At 51.8% G+C, this 13,903-nt stretch overlaps 7 protein-coding genes across 7 annotated transcripts; 4 read left to right on the forward strand and 3 right to left on the reverse strand.

Annotated features, from left to right (window-relative positions):
• Positions 1-86: 86 nt before the first annotated feature.
• PMZ80_009107 (uncharacterized protein) lies at positions 87-1,004 on the forward strand (the record flags this gene model as incomplete). The annotated part of the gene is made up of 1 exon (XM_064877503.1): positions 87-1,004. The coding sequence occupies one exon, from the start codon at positions 87-89 to the stop codon at positions 1,002-1,004; it is 918 nt and encodes a 305-aa protein (XP_064727005.1).
• Positions 1,005-1,584: 580 nt separating this feature from the next.
• On the reverse strand, positions 1,585-3,010 carry PMZ80_009108 (uncharacterized protein; the record flags this gene model as incomplete). The annotated part of the gene is made up of 2 exons (XM_064877504.1): positions 1,585-2,846; positions 2,932-3,010. 2 exons carry the CDS (start codon positions 3,008-3,010, stop codon positions 1,585-1,587), a joined length of 1,341 nt encoding a protein of 446 aa, XP_064727006.1.
• A 440-nt stretch (positions 3,011-3,450) lies between these two features.
• PMZ80_009109 (uncharacterized protein) lies at positions 3,451-3,813 on the forward strand (the record flags this gene model as incomplete). Its single annotated transcript, XM_064877505.1, has 2 exons — positions 3,451-3,615; positions 3,670-3,813. 2 exons carry the CDS (start codon positions 3,451-3,453, stop codon positions 3,811-3,813), a joined length of 309 nt encoding a protein of 102 aa, XP_064727007.1.
• Positions 3,814-4,277: 464 nt separating this feature from the next.
• Positions 4,278-8,015, reverse strand: taf2 (Transcription initiation factor TFIID subunit 2; the record flags this gene model as incomplete). Its single annotated transcript, XM_064877506.1, has 1 exon — positions 4,278-8,015. One exon carries the CDS (start codon positions 8,013-8,015, stop codon positions 4,278-4,280), a length of 3,738 nt encoding a protein of 1,245 aa, XP_064727008.1.
• Positions 8,016-8,507: 492 nt separating this feature from the next.
• On the forward strand, positions 8,508-9,907 carry PMZ80_009111 (uncharacterized protein; the record flags this gene model as incomplete). Its single annotated transcript, XM_064877507.1, has 5 exons — positions 8,508-8,517; positions 8,580-8,677; positions 8,726-8,851; positions 8,905-9,026; positions 9,076-9,907. The coding sequence occupies 5 exons, from the start codon at positions 8,508-8,510 to the stop codon at positions 9,905-9,907; spliced, it is 1,188 nt and encodes a 395-aa protein (XP_064727009.1).
• Positions 9,908-9,941: 34 nt separating this feature from the next.
• On the reverse strand, positions 9,942-10,883 carry PMZ80_009112 (uncharacterized protein; the record flags this gene model as incomplete). Its single annotated transcript, XM_064877508.1, has 1 exon — positions 9,942-10,883. The coding sequence occupies one exon, from the start codon at positions 10,881-10,883 to the stop codon at positions 9,942-9,944; it is 942 nt and encodes a 313-aa protein (XP_064727010.1).
• A 432-nt stretch (positions 10,884-11,315) lies between these two features.
• Positions 11,316-12,983, forward strand: PMZ80_009113 (uncharacterized protein; the record flags this gene model as incomplete). Its single annotated transcript, XM_064877509.1, has 1 exon — positions 11,316-12,983. The coding sequence occupies one exon, from the start codon at positions 11,316-11,318 to the stop codon at positions 12,981-12,983; it is 1,668 nt and encodes a 555-aa protein (XP_064727011.1).
• Between the last annotated feature and the right edge of the window lie 920 nt (positions 12,984-13,903).

Genomic DNA, 13,903 nt, shown 5'->3' on the forward strand with positions numbered 1-13,903 from the left:
AACAAACGGACAATTCACGCAGCCTGGAACAATCACAGCTCTCAGATACTCGCCTCTCACACCAACAGAGGACCCCGCTCGTCACAATGATCACAACAACTTCTCTCTGCACCATCCTCGGCATCCACCACCCCTTAATCCACCCCCAATGCGCCGGCATCCCGCGCTCCAACATAGACCACATCCACTGCTGCAACCCCACCGCTTACACCACATATCGAGTCCCAGCGGCTATCAAGCTCCATGAACTCTGCGCCGTCCTTCACAGAGGCAAGGATCTCAAACTCGTACAGAAACTTCTACTGGAAGTAGCCGAGCTGCTGCTCTGTAGACACAGAGGGCAAAGGCACCCGCGCCAGAAACAAACACGATGCTGGGCCGAGGCGTGGTATGTGCAGCTTCTGGAGAGTGGGTTGTTGGGGAGGTTCAGTAAGGCGGAACTTAAGGGGAGGGTTAGAGAGCGGGAGGTTTGCGAGGATCCGGTGCAAACGCTCACTGAGGCTGGCGTCTGTACCATGGCTCGTACTACGGGCGGTAGTCAGGTTATAGCGGGCATCGCAGAGATCACTGGGAAGCTGCGTGGTTGGTTCTTCGGCACAAGATCCTGTGATACGGGAGACTGCTCCACATCGACGATTCGACCCAGCATCCCAGAATCTACCAGACGAAAGACAACCTACGATCCAAACGTCCTACCTATACGTTTCAGCAAACCCAGAACGAAGTCAGCCTCTGCACTAGTTGGCCTTGAGCACAGCGAAGACACTCGGAGACGAACATGCAGCACTAGTAGCAGCGCCACGAGTTTCTCCAGCGGAGATAGTGTTTACTTCGATACGAATAGCAGCCAGACGTCAGTTTCAGACACAACGACTGAGGCGCCCCCCGAGATCGAACATTTCGATAGAGATGGTAAAGCATGTTATGGTGCGGAAGCGAGTGGTGTGAATATGTACAAGTGCAGAAGGTGCTTGAGGATAAGCGAGGAGGCGTTCTGGAAGTAAGTAGAAGACAGGCTATTGAGAGTGGGTGTATACATCAGTAGTTTGGGTTTGTCTGGGTCACGGCAGCATTGGTCGAAGGCAGCGGCGGTCCGTTCGAATGGAATCGTGCTGTGAAAGCCGATGGGGTTGGTGTAGAACAAAGTCCTGACCGAGGTGTTGGAAGGTGCTTTGCAGTTCCTGCTCCTGTCCCGGGTATAGAACAATAGAGTAAGATGATAAACCATTTCCTCATGATAGTATTGAATCTTCGACCTGTCCGGGCATAAATCCTCAACCTATTAACCTGAGCTTGAGGAACACTGCACGTTTCAGCAAAAGCTTTCTGGACTGGAATGGACTTGCAGCTGAATCGGAGCCTAGACATCATCGCCACGAAAGGAAGGTGCGACCGCAGGGGAAAAAAGTTGAAATCCAAGAACAAGACGAGCGACTGTATCAAAGATCAAGGGTGCGCTTTAGCTCGATTGAGTTGGACTCAACTTACCAAGGTAGCTAAAAGGCAATGAAACATCAACTTACAACAAAGAGCTCCATTCCATCTCCACTAATGAACAGACAGTACCACATCGTATCGTCGGCATCATTGCGCCCAGCCCCCAATATCCTCCAACCCACCCTGCCTCGTCCGCCCACCCCCATCATTCCCGTTCCCGTTCTCCCCCTCCCTCTGCGCCACAACTCTCTTACTCGTCTCCTCCAACTGTCCCCCCAAATCCTCCAACGCCCTCTGAATCCGCCCCTTCTCCCCCTCAACCTCCTCCAATCTCCTCCTGATCTCCGCCTTCCTCATCTCCGCCCTCTCCCGATTCATCTCAGCGCTACTCTGCAACTCCCTTAGCCGTGCCAACCCCGCCGCCAAAGTCGGTATAGGCGTCGTCTTCTCCGGCTGTCGCGGTCTCCTCGCTTCCTTTTCGTGTCTTCGCCGTTCGTCTTTACTTAGATTACTGAAGCCCACGCCATGCGACGTCTGAGCCGCCATGTACGCGTTTGAGGCGGATGCATCGCTGCCGTTGCTGTTGTCGGAGTCGTCGTCTGAACCACCGCTGCCGCCGCCTTCGGCCGTATGGATCATTTCACGCATGCGCTGGCGTTCAAGAGCATCACTACTCTTCATACCCATTAATATCCGCCCACTCTTCTGCGTCCGCTCATGGTCATCGTCGATGAACGCCTCGAAGCCCTCTGCTATATCTTCGTCTTCGGGAACGAGGCGGGTGTATTCCTGGGCGTTGGCGAGGCGGTCGTTGTGCAGGTGCGTCGAGATCTGCATGCGACTGGGCTTGAACTCGCCGTCTGAGTCGTAGGCGTCTAGGGAGATGAAGTCGTCTTGGGCGGAGACGCTGTTGCCTTTGGTGGTGATGTTGGATGTAGATGGACCGAGGGTATTGGCCTGTTGTTCGCGCGCGAGACGTAAGCGGCGGTCTTTCTTTTCTTGGATTTCGGAGGCGGAGGGGATTGTGTTCGGGAGGGTGGTGGAGGGGGTGCCGAATTTGGAGGCTATGTCGAGGGATTGTGTTTGTTTTGTTAGGGGGAGGTCGTCGGTCTCTTCGGCGCTGGAGTTGTAGAGGGATAAGTCTTTTGGTGTGGATGGGGTGCTGCCTTTTAGTTCGTCCAGGTAGGATTTGCTGTAGGAGGGACGTGGTTCGTCTCTGTCTCGTTCGGATACTGATGGTGTTACTGTCGGGTTCCGGGAGAGGGCTGATGCGCCTAGTCCCGAGGGTTTGGGTGGTATCGCTGTGGGTTGGTCATCGGCTGTAGACTCTGCGGTTGGGTCAAAGGACATTCGAAGTTTAGACTTTGTCTTTGGTGCTGCATTTGGGCGGCGGACTACTGGGCCGTTGTCTGTGACTTTTCGTCAGCTACTGGTTCAGCCGACTGGAGGGAGTGTCAGATCGAGATTCTGAGGTAGGAGTGGGGGCAGACTTACCTTCGTCTTGCTGGTTTGAGCCATCTTCTCTAGTGTCGCTAGACACCACTCGTTTCGGCTTCCTGCGTGCTGCGAACATGGTGGCAGCAGAGGGCAGGGTGTCGAGAAGCTATGGACTGGGTCGTGTGATCGATCGTTCCCAGACTCTAATATCTATCGGTTCGTGTGGCCTCGGCCTGGATCGTGTCAGGGCGGCTGAAGTGGTTTTGCCAGTTGAATCAGCCTCAATTTAGATGGGCGCCAGACCCAGGACCACCGAATGCTTCTGAAATCCTTCCTGTTGAGATATGTGATGTCCTTAGTCAAATAGTACCTGGGGTCAGTTTCCTTGCAAAATGTCCAAGTTGCGCCGGCAAAACCTCGGCCGAGTTTTCAATCCACGGCAGGACCAAATGCCCGCGAAACTTGAATACCAGCCTGCGACCACCACATCTAGTCCACGAGTTATTACAGCCGTCCCGAAAGCACAGACGAGAACTCAATCTCTTAATACTCCGTTGTCCGGTTCCCACCGCCAACATGCCCCAAGCACAACCAGAACTCAGAAAGGTACGTCGCAAACACAATACACCACGACCCAGCAAAGTCGTTCGACCACTAAGACTAGATCAGTACATGGAGAAGAGGCTGTTCGTACAGCTGAATGGAAACAGAAAAGTAATTGGTATATTGAGGGGTTACGACGTGAGTGAATATATATTGGGATATGACCAAGAGATAGTGGTTAACGTGCGCCAGGTCTTCCTCAATATTGTACTGGACGAAGCATACGAAGAGAGACCAGGCGGTGAGAAGGCACGATTGGGTATGGTTGTGATCAGAGGGAACTCGGTGGTTATGTTGGAGGCGCTGGAGAGGATGGGGGACGATCGGAGGGGTTAAGGAAGGAAGTATGACAACGTGATGTGATGTGATAAGCGCGATGGGAAGAGAAGGTTTTTACGAAGAAACGAGCAACAGCAGAACCAAAATATCCGTCCGATTCCTACTTGCGACAGGGTATCATATGCTACGGAATAATGCCCACCGGATTCCTGAACGCCAGAAGCCCACCTCACTGGGCAATCCACACTCCGATATCAGTACTCGAGACTCCCATCCCGAATCTTGCGCTTCAATTGTCGTCCAATCTCGAACCGCCGAACCGATATCTCGCCAACTACCGGATCATATTGCTTAGTCTCCTGGAATTGAGGAAAAAACTTTTGCAAGCCTGTCGAATCTGCCTCCTCATCGACGGACTGTGGCTCGACATTTCTCAGCCGTGCAGCTTGAGGCAGGAATATCGATGTGCCCAACTGCGCATCAACCTCTCGCGGAACACCAACAGAAAACCCATGACATCGCTATTGTCCTCCCACAGATGGTCTGCCGACCTTCAACTTGAGAAACGTTCGGGGCGCTGACGGTGCCGCAGCTGGAGGAGGTGTAGGCGTCGTCGCAGCTGAGCCAGGTTGCATAGAGGTCGACTGTCTTTTACCGAAACTCAATTTCAATGGCTTGGTCTTCTCCGCCTGCCCACTTGGTCGAGGAAGAGTAATGATATTCTTGACTTTCGGCTGCCACCGTTCCATTCTCTTTGTTCGTACACGCCCATTCTTCGTGAACTTGATTTTGCCTTTGCCCTCCATCTCCATCTTCCAATATCGAGGTAATGGGAGAGATACCTTGGCATCGTCTTGAGCCGTGTAGAGCATCTGGCAAAACTCCATCATCACTCGGGCGTCTTCGTACCCTGCTTCGGGGAAATTCAGCCCTTTCCACAGTGCTGTCTTCAACGCGTGGTTGTCTCCTAGCTCTTTCTTGAGTGCATCCAGTGCTCCTTCCACGCTTGTTCGTCTGGCCAAGTCGTTTTCTGGTGCCGCGCCACCCTCCACCATGAGAGCATCAGATGGTCCAATAGCTGCTACGGCCTTGTTATACCCGAGTGCTTTCCGTGCCAATGCCTTGCCGAACGCTCCGCGCAGTCTCTCTCGGACGTACGGTGATGTAGATGCCACCATATTATGTACATACATCTGTAACATCTGCCCATTTGCAAACAAGTCCGCCGATGCAAGGATGTCGAATGCACTGCTTCGAAGCATTTCGTAGTTGCCAGGCCGAGCATATTGCAGGAAGTGCAACGGCGAGAAGCCTCCAATCCCAGCGCTGCTAAGTCTGGCTTGACACCCCAATGCAGTCCTCGAGTACAGGTTCTGGTATGAGCTCGTCCACTCATCCATACGTCTGTATCGATCGATCTGTTCTAGACACGTCTTCTCCAATGCTTCCTCTTGAGCCCAGTATGTGAGCTGTTCGATGTCGTCTTCCATGTCTTCCTCCGCTGGCTTCTTCCCTTGCGCGAGAAGAGCGCTGGTCAACCCTTTGAGCAATGTGGACACGTAGTGAGCGTCGGAAAATTCGTTTTGGGAATTATCGTTGAATTTCAGCTTATCCAACAGAAATTCCTTGACGCTTCTGGGTGTAGCACCATCGTCGTCCCGGATCTTTGACATCGCTTCGATCATCGAGCATTTCAGAAAGTATGCAAGTTGGTCCGAGAAGTCGTTCGGCCGAGTCATAACTGTGTCTCCGTCTACCGTACAGTGCAGTTCCTCGAACGCTTTTCTGAGGTGGAACAGTCCAATCATGTCTGCCCCGTTCTCGTTTGACGCATGCCTGACAAGTGCTTGAGCAGCTGCTGTGCGAATGCCGTGAAAGTATCGATGGTCCATCATCGTTCTGACCAGTATAGACGAGATCAACCCACCTGCATTGTAAGGAGCAATGTGTTGGATAGATATGAGCTGCGCTGCCACGTCTCGATCCTGCTGTAACTGAGATGCAAACATGTGTCCGGGCTGACCAAGTCTCGTTGAGGATATCCATTCGAAATCTGCGTCGAGCCGAATCCATTCATACGATTCGCTGTTCATGACTTGCTCGTGCTCTTCCGACCACTCGGTGATTCGCCAAGCCGCAATTTCTTCTTCGCTCTGCAGCACATCGCCCAAGCAGTAGACGAGTGCTTCCTGCTCATCATCATTCTCGGCTCGCGCTGCGTTCTTTGCTCGCTGCTTCTTGCTTCGCTTGAGCCTCTTGTACTTTGTGTTGTATGGCACTTCGACTTTCGTTACAGCTTCCTTGATATCAATGATGTGCTCGTACGGTGTTCCGTCAGCTTCATGTATTCGGATCGTCATTGCGCCGGTGAAGACGTGTTGAGCGGGTGCTGCCCAGACACCATGAACCTCTTCCCGGACATCCCGCATGAACGTATCGGGGTCTAGATCCGTGTCCGAAGTATTCTCAGCTTGCGTCTGACGGATTGACATTTCAATGACCAACTTCTTCTTGTTGAATCTCTGTTCAGCTATAAATCGTGGGCAGCCTGCGCCTTTGACCCATTGGTTGATGAAGTCGTCAATGCTGGCATGGAGCACCTTTTCCGTCATTTTGCAGAAGTCTTGAGTTGATAGCAAATTGTCCTTCAAATCTTCGTTCCTCGCCTTGCTCATAAATTTGCCGATGTTTATGCTTATCTTAGGAGAGCCGATGGTCTTTGCAATTCGTCTGTCTAGGATGTACAAGACCAGGGGTGACTTTAGAGCTAGGAACTCGTATTCGCTCGGGTCAACGTGCAGCAACGCTCCCATGTCCCAGATCGAGGGCCTTTGGTGATCAAGCTGACATATGCGATCTGACATCTGTTTCATCCGAAAGCGATGTTCGTTGTTACCGCAAAGATCTTTCATGAACAGCTCCGCAAGAAACATTGCTGAGCCGAGAACAACCCAAGTATCCTCGGGCTGTTTAGCGATGATGTGTACGCCCAACCATTGCGTAGTCAGCGCTTGCACGAGGGTTCTGGTGACCTCCTGAGCTGGATCGATGACTGTCTCGGGATACAGCATTCTAGAACTGCATACCGCTAGCCCTGCGAACGATGCGGGTCTTTCAGGATGATCGTCCACGAAGCAATAGGAGAAGGATGCGAAAGGATATGGTGCATGAGTAATGGCAAAGTGGTCAAGAGCTTCAGTAGTTGGCAGACACGTATTCTCGACCTCGTTTTTGCGTCCAGGTAGACAGTAAGCTGCGATTGGAGCAGCGTTTTCTTGCAACAATTCGAGTTTGTCTGCCTCGCGAAAGGTGGCAAGATCGACTTTCTCAAAAGGTCCTATGGCAAAACCGATGTGCTGTGGTGACACATTCTGCGTGATGGCGTAGGATACCGTTCGGCGAGAAGAGTCGGTCTTGCTAACTACATCGTCGGTGATCTCGCCAGGACATATGAACACCATCTCCTTTGCTTCGTATGCCCGCGACTCTTTATTTGAATCTTGATCCGATTTTGATTCTCCAGTCATTTGTTGCAATGCGTCACCAACAGTCCGTGGCCCCGTTATAGATATCTCCCACGTGCACCTGTAGTAGAGAGAGTCCATACAAGGAAACAGGCTGGAAGTTCGCCCAGGCAGATAACCTCCTCGAGAGTATACATGCGGCCATTTTCCGCTTCCAGGTGGGCCAGTCGCAAAATGGAGAGCATCGCGAGAGTGTATTGATTCGAACTCTATGATAACGTCCAGTGGAGTGTACCTCGACACAGCCGTGTCTGCCAAACCCTCTGCGGCTTCTGCGTTATTAGTGTTGGCCGTTTCCAGCGTGGTACTCTTGACACCGCCTGCAGCTGGGATAACAACTTCTTCGTGCTTTTCGATCTTCAGATCTGGCGGTAAAATGATTACCAACTCTGGGTCTGGCGGCGAGGTCAAAGCAGGGCCCAGCTTCTCCTGGAGAACATGGTGTTGCCGCACCGAAGCGTCTGTATGGAGAGAAAGTGTGTCGCACGGGTCAGCATATGCTACTGAGTCTGGCTTGTGGCCATTGACTGTGATATTCTTGATGCGGCATTGCCGAGCATTAAGAACGATAGCCTTTACATCTGGGTGTTCAGGAAAAATCGTCAGATGGGACGTGCCCTTGATGAGTTGGTCGAAGCCAATATCGAGGTCGACTTTCTGATTGATCAGTTGATAGTGCCTGCTACGCACCACAGGCGAGGTATTTGGAACCTGGTCTACCTGCATCGCATCCATCATGGACAGAGCATGTCACCATCGTTGGCTAGCAGTTCATGCGTATCATATGTGCCAGTTATGAATACTTGAAAACTGCAGTGTAAGATACGCAGTAGTTGAGATGGCCTTTTCAAGAACAGCTGAAGTGAGCGGAGCGTGAAGTAGGTGTGGTGCAAGCCACGGTAGGCGCGATCCGCTAGAGGCGCTGTCACGTGTTTGTAGAGATCTCAGATGACTAATGTGCTCGACCGAATCAGATCGGTATCGAGTCAGTCGCTGTTGCTCGATCTCCTTTTCAAGTTGGCGATCCTCAACTAAATTCCTTAAAAGATATAAACCCACCAAAGGTGTCGATTTGGGCCTCTGATTATTGCAGTGCTGGAAACACCTCGACTTGTACCAGAATGGCAGCATCTCTTGCATAGCAGCATTTGAACTTGTACTCTGCTTTCTTTGTTCTTGCTTCAGTACTGCTGGCTCATTTCATTGTGCTTTAGCAAATCCTACATTATGTCGAAGGGTGAGGATAGATCGACACCTGAGTAATGTTCAGGGGTATAGACAGCAACTGATGTCTGACAGCTGATCCTCTCTCTGATGAAGGCTTACAGAGTCTGAGATTGTACAAATACTCGAGCATCGACAAGTCGCCGATCTCGAAATACATCCTCAGCCACTACGTATGGATTCTAGCATTTACTCGAATACATGATTCTGACATTACATAGTGGAATGGTTTTGTTAAGCTGCTACCATTATGGCTTGCGCCGAACTTGGTCACACTGCTTGGCTTCTTCTGCATTCTCATCAATATTGTTTTAGTGATCGTTTTTGTACCTGATTTAATCGGTCCAGTGAGTTTGCTACATTGATGCTGTCCGCGACTGCCTATGGCTGACTGTCAAAGGCGCCATCATGGCTGTGTTACAGTTTTGCTGCTGGGGTATGGATGTACTCTACGATGGATAATGTTGATGGGAAGCAAGCACGAAGGACCGGCACATCTAGTCCGCTAGGGGAGCTTTTCGAGTAAGTGCTCAAGTCGTGCCTGCCTAAATGTGAAACCTGACCAAGATAGCCACGGCATTGATTCCCTCAACTGTACACTCGCCAGTCTTCTCGAGACAGTTGCCCTGGGAGCGGGATCGACTAAGCTGGGTGCCTTCATCGCAATCTGCCCCTGCCTGCCGATGTTTTTTTCAACCTGGGAGACATATCACACTCATACACTATATCTCGGCTATTTCAATGGGCCTACCGAAGGTCTCCTCATCGCGACGCTTATGATGATTATTTCTGGTTACTTTGGACCTCAAGTTTGGGAGCAGAAAATCATCGACTTTTTGCCATATCCTGAGCTGTTTGGCGACTACAACCTTCGAGATCTCTGGGTGCCGATTATTCTCATTGCATTCTTCACTGCCGCTCTGCCTGGAAGCATATACCACGTCGTCAACGCGAGAAGAGCAGCTGATCTGCCAGTAGCGCCAGTCTTCTTGGAATGGGCGCCAATGCTAGTCTTTACCGGAAGCATTGTTGCGTGGCTTGGATCTGACGACAGCCATCTGCTCGAAGACAACCACCTCACACTCTTCTGCTTGATCTTGTCTCTTGTGTTCGGCAGGCTCACAACAAAGATCATTCTACACCATCTAACACGGCAACCCTTCCCGTACTACACAGTGCTGCTGGTCCCCCTCGTCGGAGGCGCAGCGCTTGCGAATTTGCCGCGATTCGGGCTCGATGCTGTCACACCAGAATTCGAACACCTATACCTGCAAGCCTACTTCGTCTTCGCACTGGTAGTATATGGCAACTGGGCCTGGCGCGTGATCGACAAGATCTGCCGCTTCCTCGATATCAACTGTCTGACAATCAAGTCCCGCAAGACCGAGAAGAAAGAAAGCTGAGGCTTGGGAAGCGACACTCGCCCGCCGTGACCACCTACTGGGGCTCTTCGTTCTTGAACTTCTCCTGCAGGCTCTTCACGTCGAAACCAATGAGCTCGGCCTTCTTCACAATGGCTCGGGCTTTGCCTTCGACCGGTGCATCAATCATCTTGCCGTCCATGGCCCAGGCACCTTTACCAAGTTCTTCAGCCTTCCTTTGAGCGATGGTGATGCGCACTGCCCATTCGACCTCCTGCGGAGATGGGCTGTAGATCTGCTCGACGGTCTTTACTTGGCTGGGATGAATGCATTGTTTGCCATTGAAGCCCATTCTCTTCCCAGATTCGCACTCTTCCTTTAACGTCTCTTGGTCGGCTTCCGTCTTGAAAGCAACTGTCACCAGGTCTAGAGTCGAGGGCAGATTGTATGCTCGAGCATGAGTGGCTATCATTTGGCGAGCATAGAGAAACTCGCTAAGAGACGGCGATCTGGAGATGGACATATCGAGTGCAAAGTCTTCAGCTGCGAAGGTGAGGCCGGAGAGCAAATGCGGTGTCGCTTTGCAGATGGCGTTTAGATTCGACAGTGACTTTGCGGACTCGATGAGGGCAATAACGGAGATGGGAGTGGTGTGCTCTTTCGAGCGGGTGTGTGCAATCACATCGCTGATGAAGGTCAAATCGGAGGGTGTTTCGACCTTGGGCACGACCAAGGTGGTCAGGTTCTGCGACTTGAGGAGCTCCTCCAGATCCTGCAAAGCCAGGCCAGATCCCACTGAATTAATACGCACAGCTCTTTCTTTGATACCCTCAGGAAGGGACTTATCTAGCTCTTTCCGCACCAGAGCTCGGGCTTCCCCTTTCCTCCCCGGTGTCACGCTGTCTTCGAGGTCGTAAGCTACGCAGTCTACCGCCAAGGTTCGAGATTTGTCGAGGTATCGCTGAGAAGAGCCGGGTACATAGAGCATCGCACGCCGAAGCGCATTTCGGGCTGCCATGGTGTCTAGACGAGCTTAGAAACTGTCGAAGTATTCTGCAGTATTTGAGCGTCTTGTGCCTTTTTACGACGGCACCTACAGAATCTCAAGAGCTGAAGCCCGGCGAAATAGACCTCGGGCCGAAACCGCAGCTTGGTCATGGAGAAGCGCGGGGAGAAACGGTAGCTTGCGCACCACTAGCGGGATGTCAAGGACCGATCTTCTCTGTCTCGAGAGCACTCCAGTGTCTTGGAAGAAACAGTCGTGTAAAGCTTGACGCTCATGTTGAGCTCAATTTCACACAGCCATCACACATTGTGTTTGTATTTTATTTTGTGTCTCAGGGCACGCCAGTCCTCAAAGGATGTTTAAACGTGGGGACCCCTCCGTGTTGATCCTCTGGCTGGAGGCAGGCCAAGCTCACCCGTGCTCTTTTGCCCCACTACAGCAAACATGAACCACGTCAAAACGCCTCAGGTTGAAAGCCCATCTGAACAGCCTCAAATACCTGGACTCAGCGATGATGAGCAGGAGAGAGCCGCCAGGTTGATACAAAAAACATATCGCGGTCACCGCACCCGACGAGAGCTTCAGGGTCACGGTCTCGATCCAACTACACGATGGATCGAGGCCATTCGTGACGCAAAGTACCAACAGATAACCACACCTCGTGCACCGGAAGAGAACATCACAGGGAACCCTGCTCAAGACAAATGGCAGCGCGTTACAGGAATCGCCCGCCACGCTGGTGCCGACGATTCGACCGCTGACGTTTCCCTCTCCGAAGCCTCGGATTCAGACCCCTCGCAAGGACGCCAGAGGTCCAAAGAAGAGCAAGATCAAAGACAAAATCGCAAAGCCCTTGCTAAGGAAAAACGCACAAGGACTGCCAAGATGATGGACTTACAATACTTCTTGGAAATGGTAGACCAGAAGCATCGCTATGGCAGTTCCCTCAGGAAATATCATCAAGTGTGGAAATCTGCAGACACAGATCAGAACTTCTTCTACTGGCTGGATTATGGCGATGGGGTGAACGTCGAATTGGAAGAATGCAGTCGGGTGCGACTGGAAAGAGAACAGGTGCGCTACCTTTCACGGGAGGAACGGTTGAACTATCTAGTCAAGGTGGACGATAACGGCAGGTTGATTTGGGCCAAGAACGGAACGTACGTCTGGACTAAAGATGAGCTCTACCGCGACAGTGTCAACGGCATCGTTCCAACCAGTGATACGACACCAGAATGGACACACAACGGCAGAGGGGAGCGTGACGATGACAGCAGTTCCTACAGTAATTCCAGTGCCGACGAGGATCCAAGAGGAGACGCCATGGAGGCGCAAAAGAGTGGTCTTGAGGGAGAAAGATATGTTAACGAGGGCTTTCACCGCGCTCGGGGCCCTGCAAAATTGAAGCATGTGAGTGCTGGTGTCCTCTTCAACCACATGGTCAGACAGAGTCTCAAGAAAGGACACAAATGGATCTTCGTGGCCGATACCAGCTTTCGTCTTTACATCGGCTACAAGCAGTCCGGCGCCTTCCAGCATTCGTCCTTTTTACACGGCGGCCGTATACTTGCAGCTGGCCTCATCAAGGTCAAAGACGGCCAACTGCGCCGGTTATCTCCTCTTAGTGGCCATTATCGGCCAGCTACAGCCAACTTTCGAGCCTTCGTCCACAGCCTGGAGGATGGTGGAGTCGATATGTCCCATGTATCCATCTCGCGCAGCTACGCCGTCCTCGTAGGACTGGAAAGCTACACCAAGACCCGGAAGAAGATCGAGAATGCCGAAAAAGCCGTTGGACATGAAGTGGACAAAGTGGTGCGACCTGAGAAAGTCATAGCAGAAGAAAAGGCAAAACAGGACCACTCTCAAAGCGCTCAGAAGGAGAGAGAATACCTTGAGAGACAGAGAATGAATGAGCTTGAGCATCAACAGACTCGGAGGAAATCTAGCCGCAGTCTGAGTAAACGCTTGTCCAACGCTTGGGGACGGCTCACTGGTAAGACTGTGTCATTGGACGACCAGAGCCTTTCTGATGAAAGAGGTATACCTGGTACAGGTCCGGAAGATGGTGTTCCTGCTCCAGACGGCCATCGATATCTCGAGAAGAAGTGACAACAGTTTCCAGATCGATGTCTAGGCAGTTTGCGTATCTGGAGACCTGTTCTATTTTGATCTTGAACAGTCGCGCACCAGAGGCTGATTGCGTCTGAAACACTTTCGTGGTCAACGAGGACGCGCAACTGCCCACTATCCTCGATCGAAAGTCTCGCGATCGTACCTGCAGCCGCCCCCGTGAGTGCATAAGCTTGCCTACGCACTACTGTAATCTTGGCTAGGTACCTCGTCGGATACCTCGTCCTCAAGCAGCTATCCTCATGACAACAATTCGACTTCGGTCACAATCGTAATTCGCAATTTGGACAGGCCTGTGTCGCTTACGTGCCGCACTCCGTCTTCCGGTACTTTCTAGCGGGTGATGTCAACTGATTCTTTTTCAGACCATAGAACTTGCACAGATCCCGGTTGCTGGATGCAGGATTATGGGGCCAATGACTTCTGGACAAGGAACACCCTAGTTGGGTTCTGTTGCTTTTCACGAACAGCGACTGGAGCTCAGCATGAGTGCACTCTCGGCAAGAATAATCGAACCTCGCCATGTCAGCCACATTCGTCCATGATCATCAGCCTCACAGACGTTGAGAAGAGCTTGCCGCGTGCGAACAACGTGCCTTTGACTTGTTGGCGCCATACGTTGTCGATCGTCGAAGCTAAACTCAATTCTCCACCACTCAAAACCTGATTCTGTCCAGTCTCTGAAACAGCCACATCGACCCTTCCTCGAACCACTTTAAAGCACTTTGCAGCTATCGCTTGGAAAGGCAGTTCGACCGCCACTGCCAATCCTCCAGCCACATCCATGTGTGACAACTCTGCAAGGGTGGCTACACGCTCCACTTCACACGTCAGACGGTGCACAACCCACCTTCAAGCACAGAACTCTCACCTCTGTTATTGCTTGGTAAGAACTGCAT

The sequence above is a fragment of the Knufia obscura genome (genome assembly GCF_036327395.1).
Source record: "Knufia obscura strain CCFEE 5817 isolate CBS 148926 chromosome Unknown scaffold_12, whole genome shotgun sequence".
Classification (NCBI taxonomy): domain Eukaryota; kingdom Fungi; phylum Ascomycota; class Eurotiomycetes; order Chaetothyriales; family Trichomeriaceae; genus Knufia; species Knufia obscura.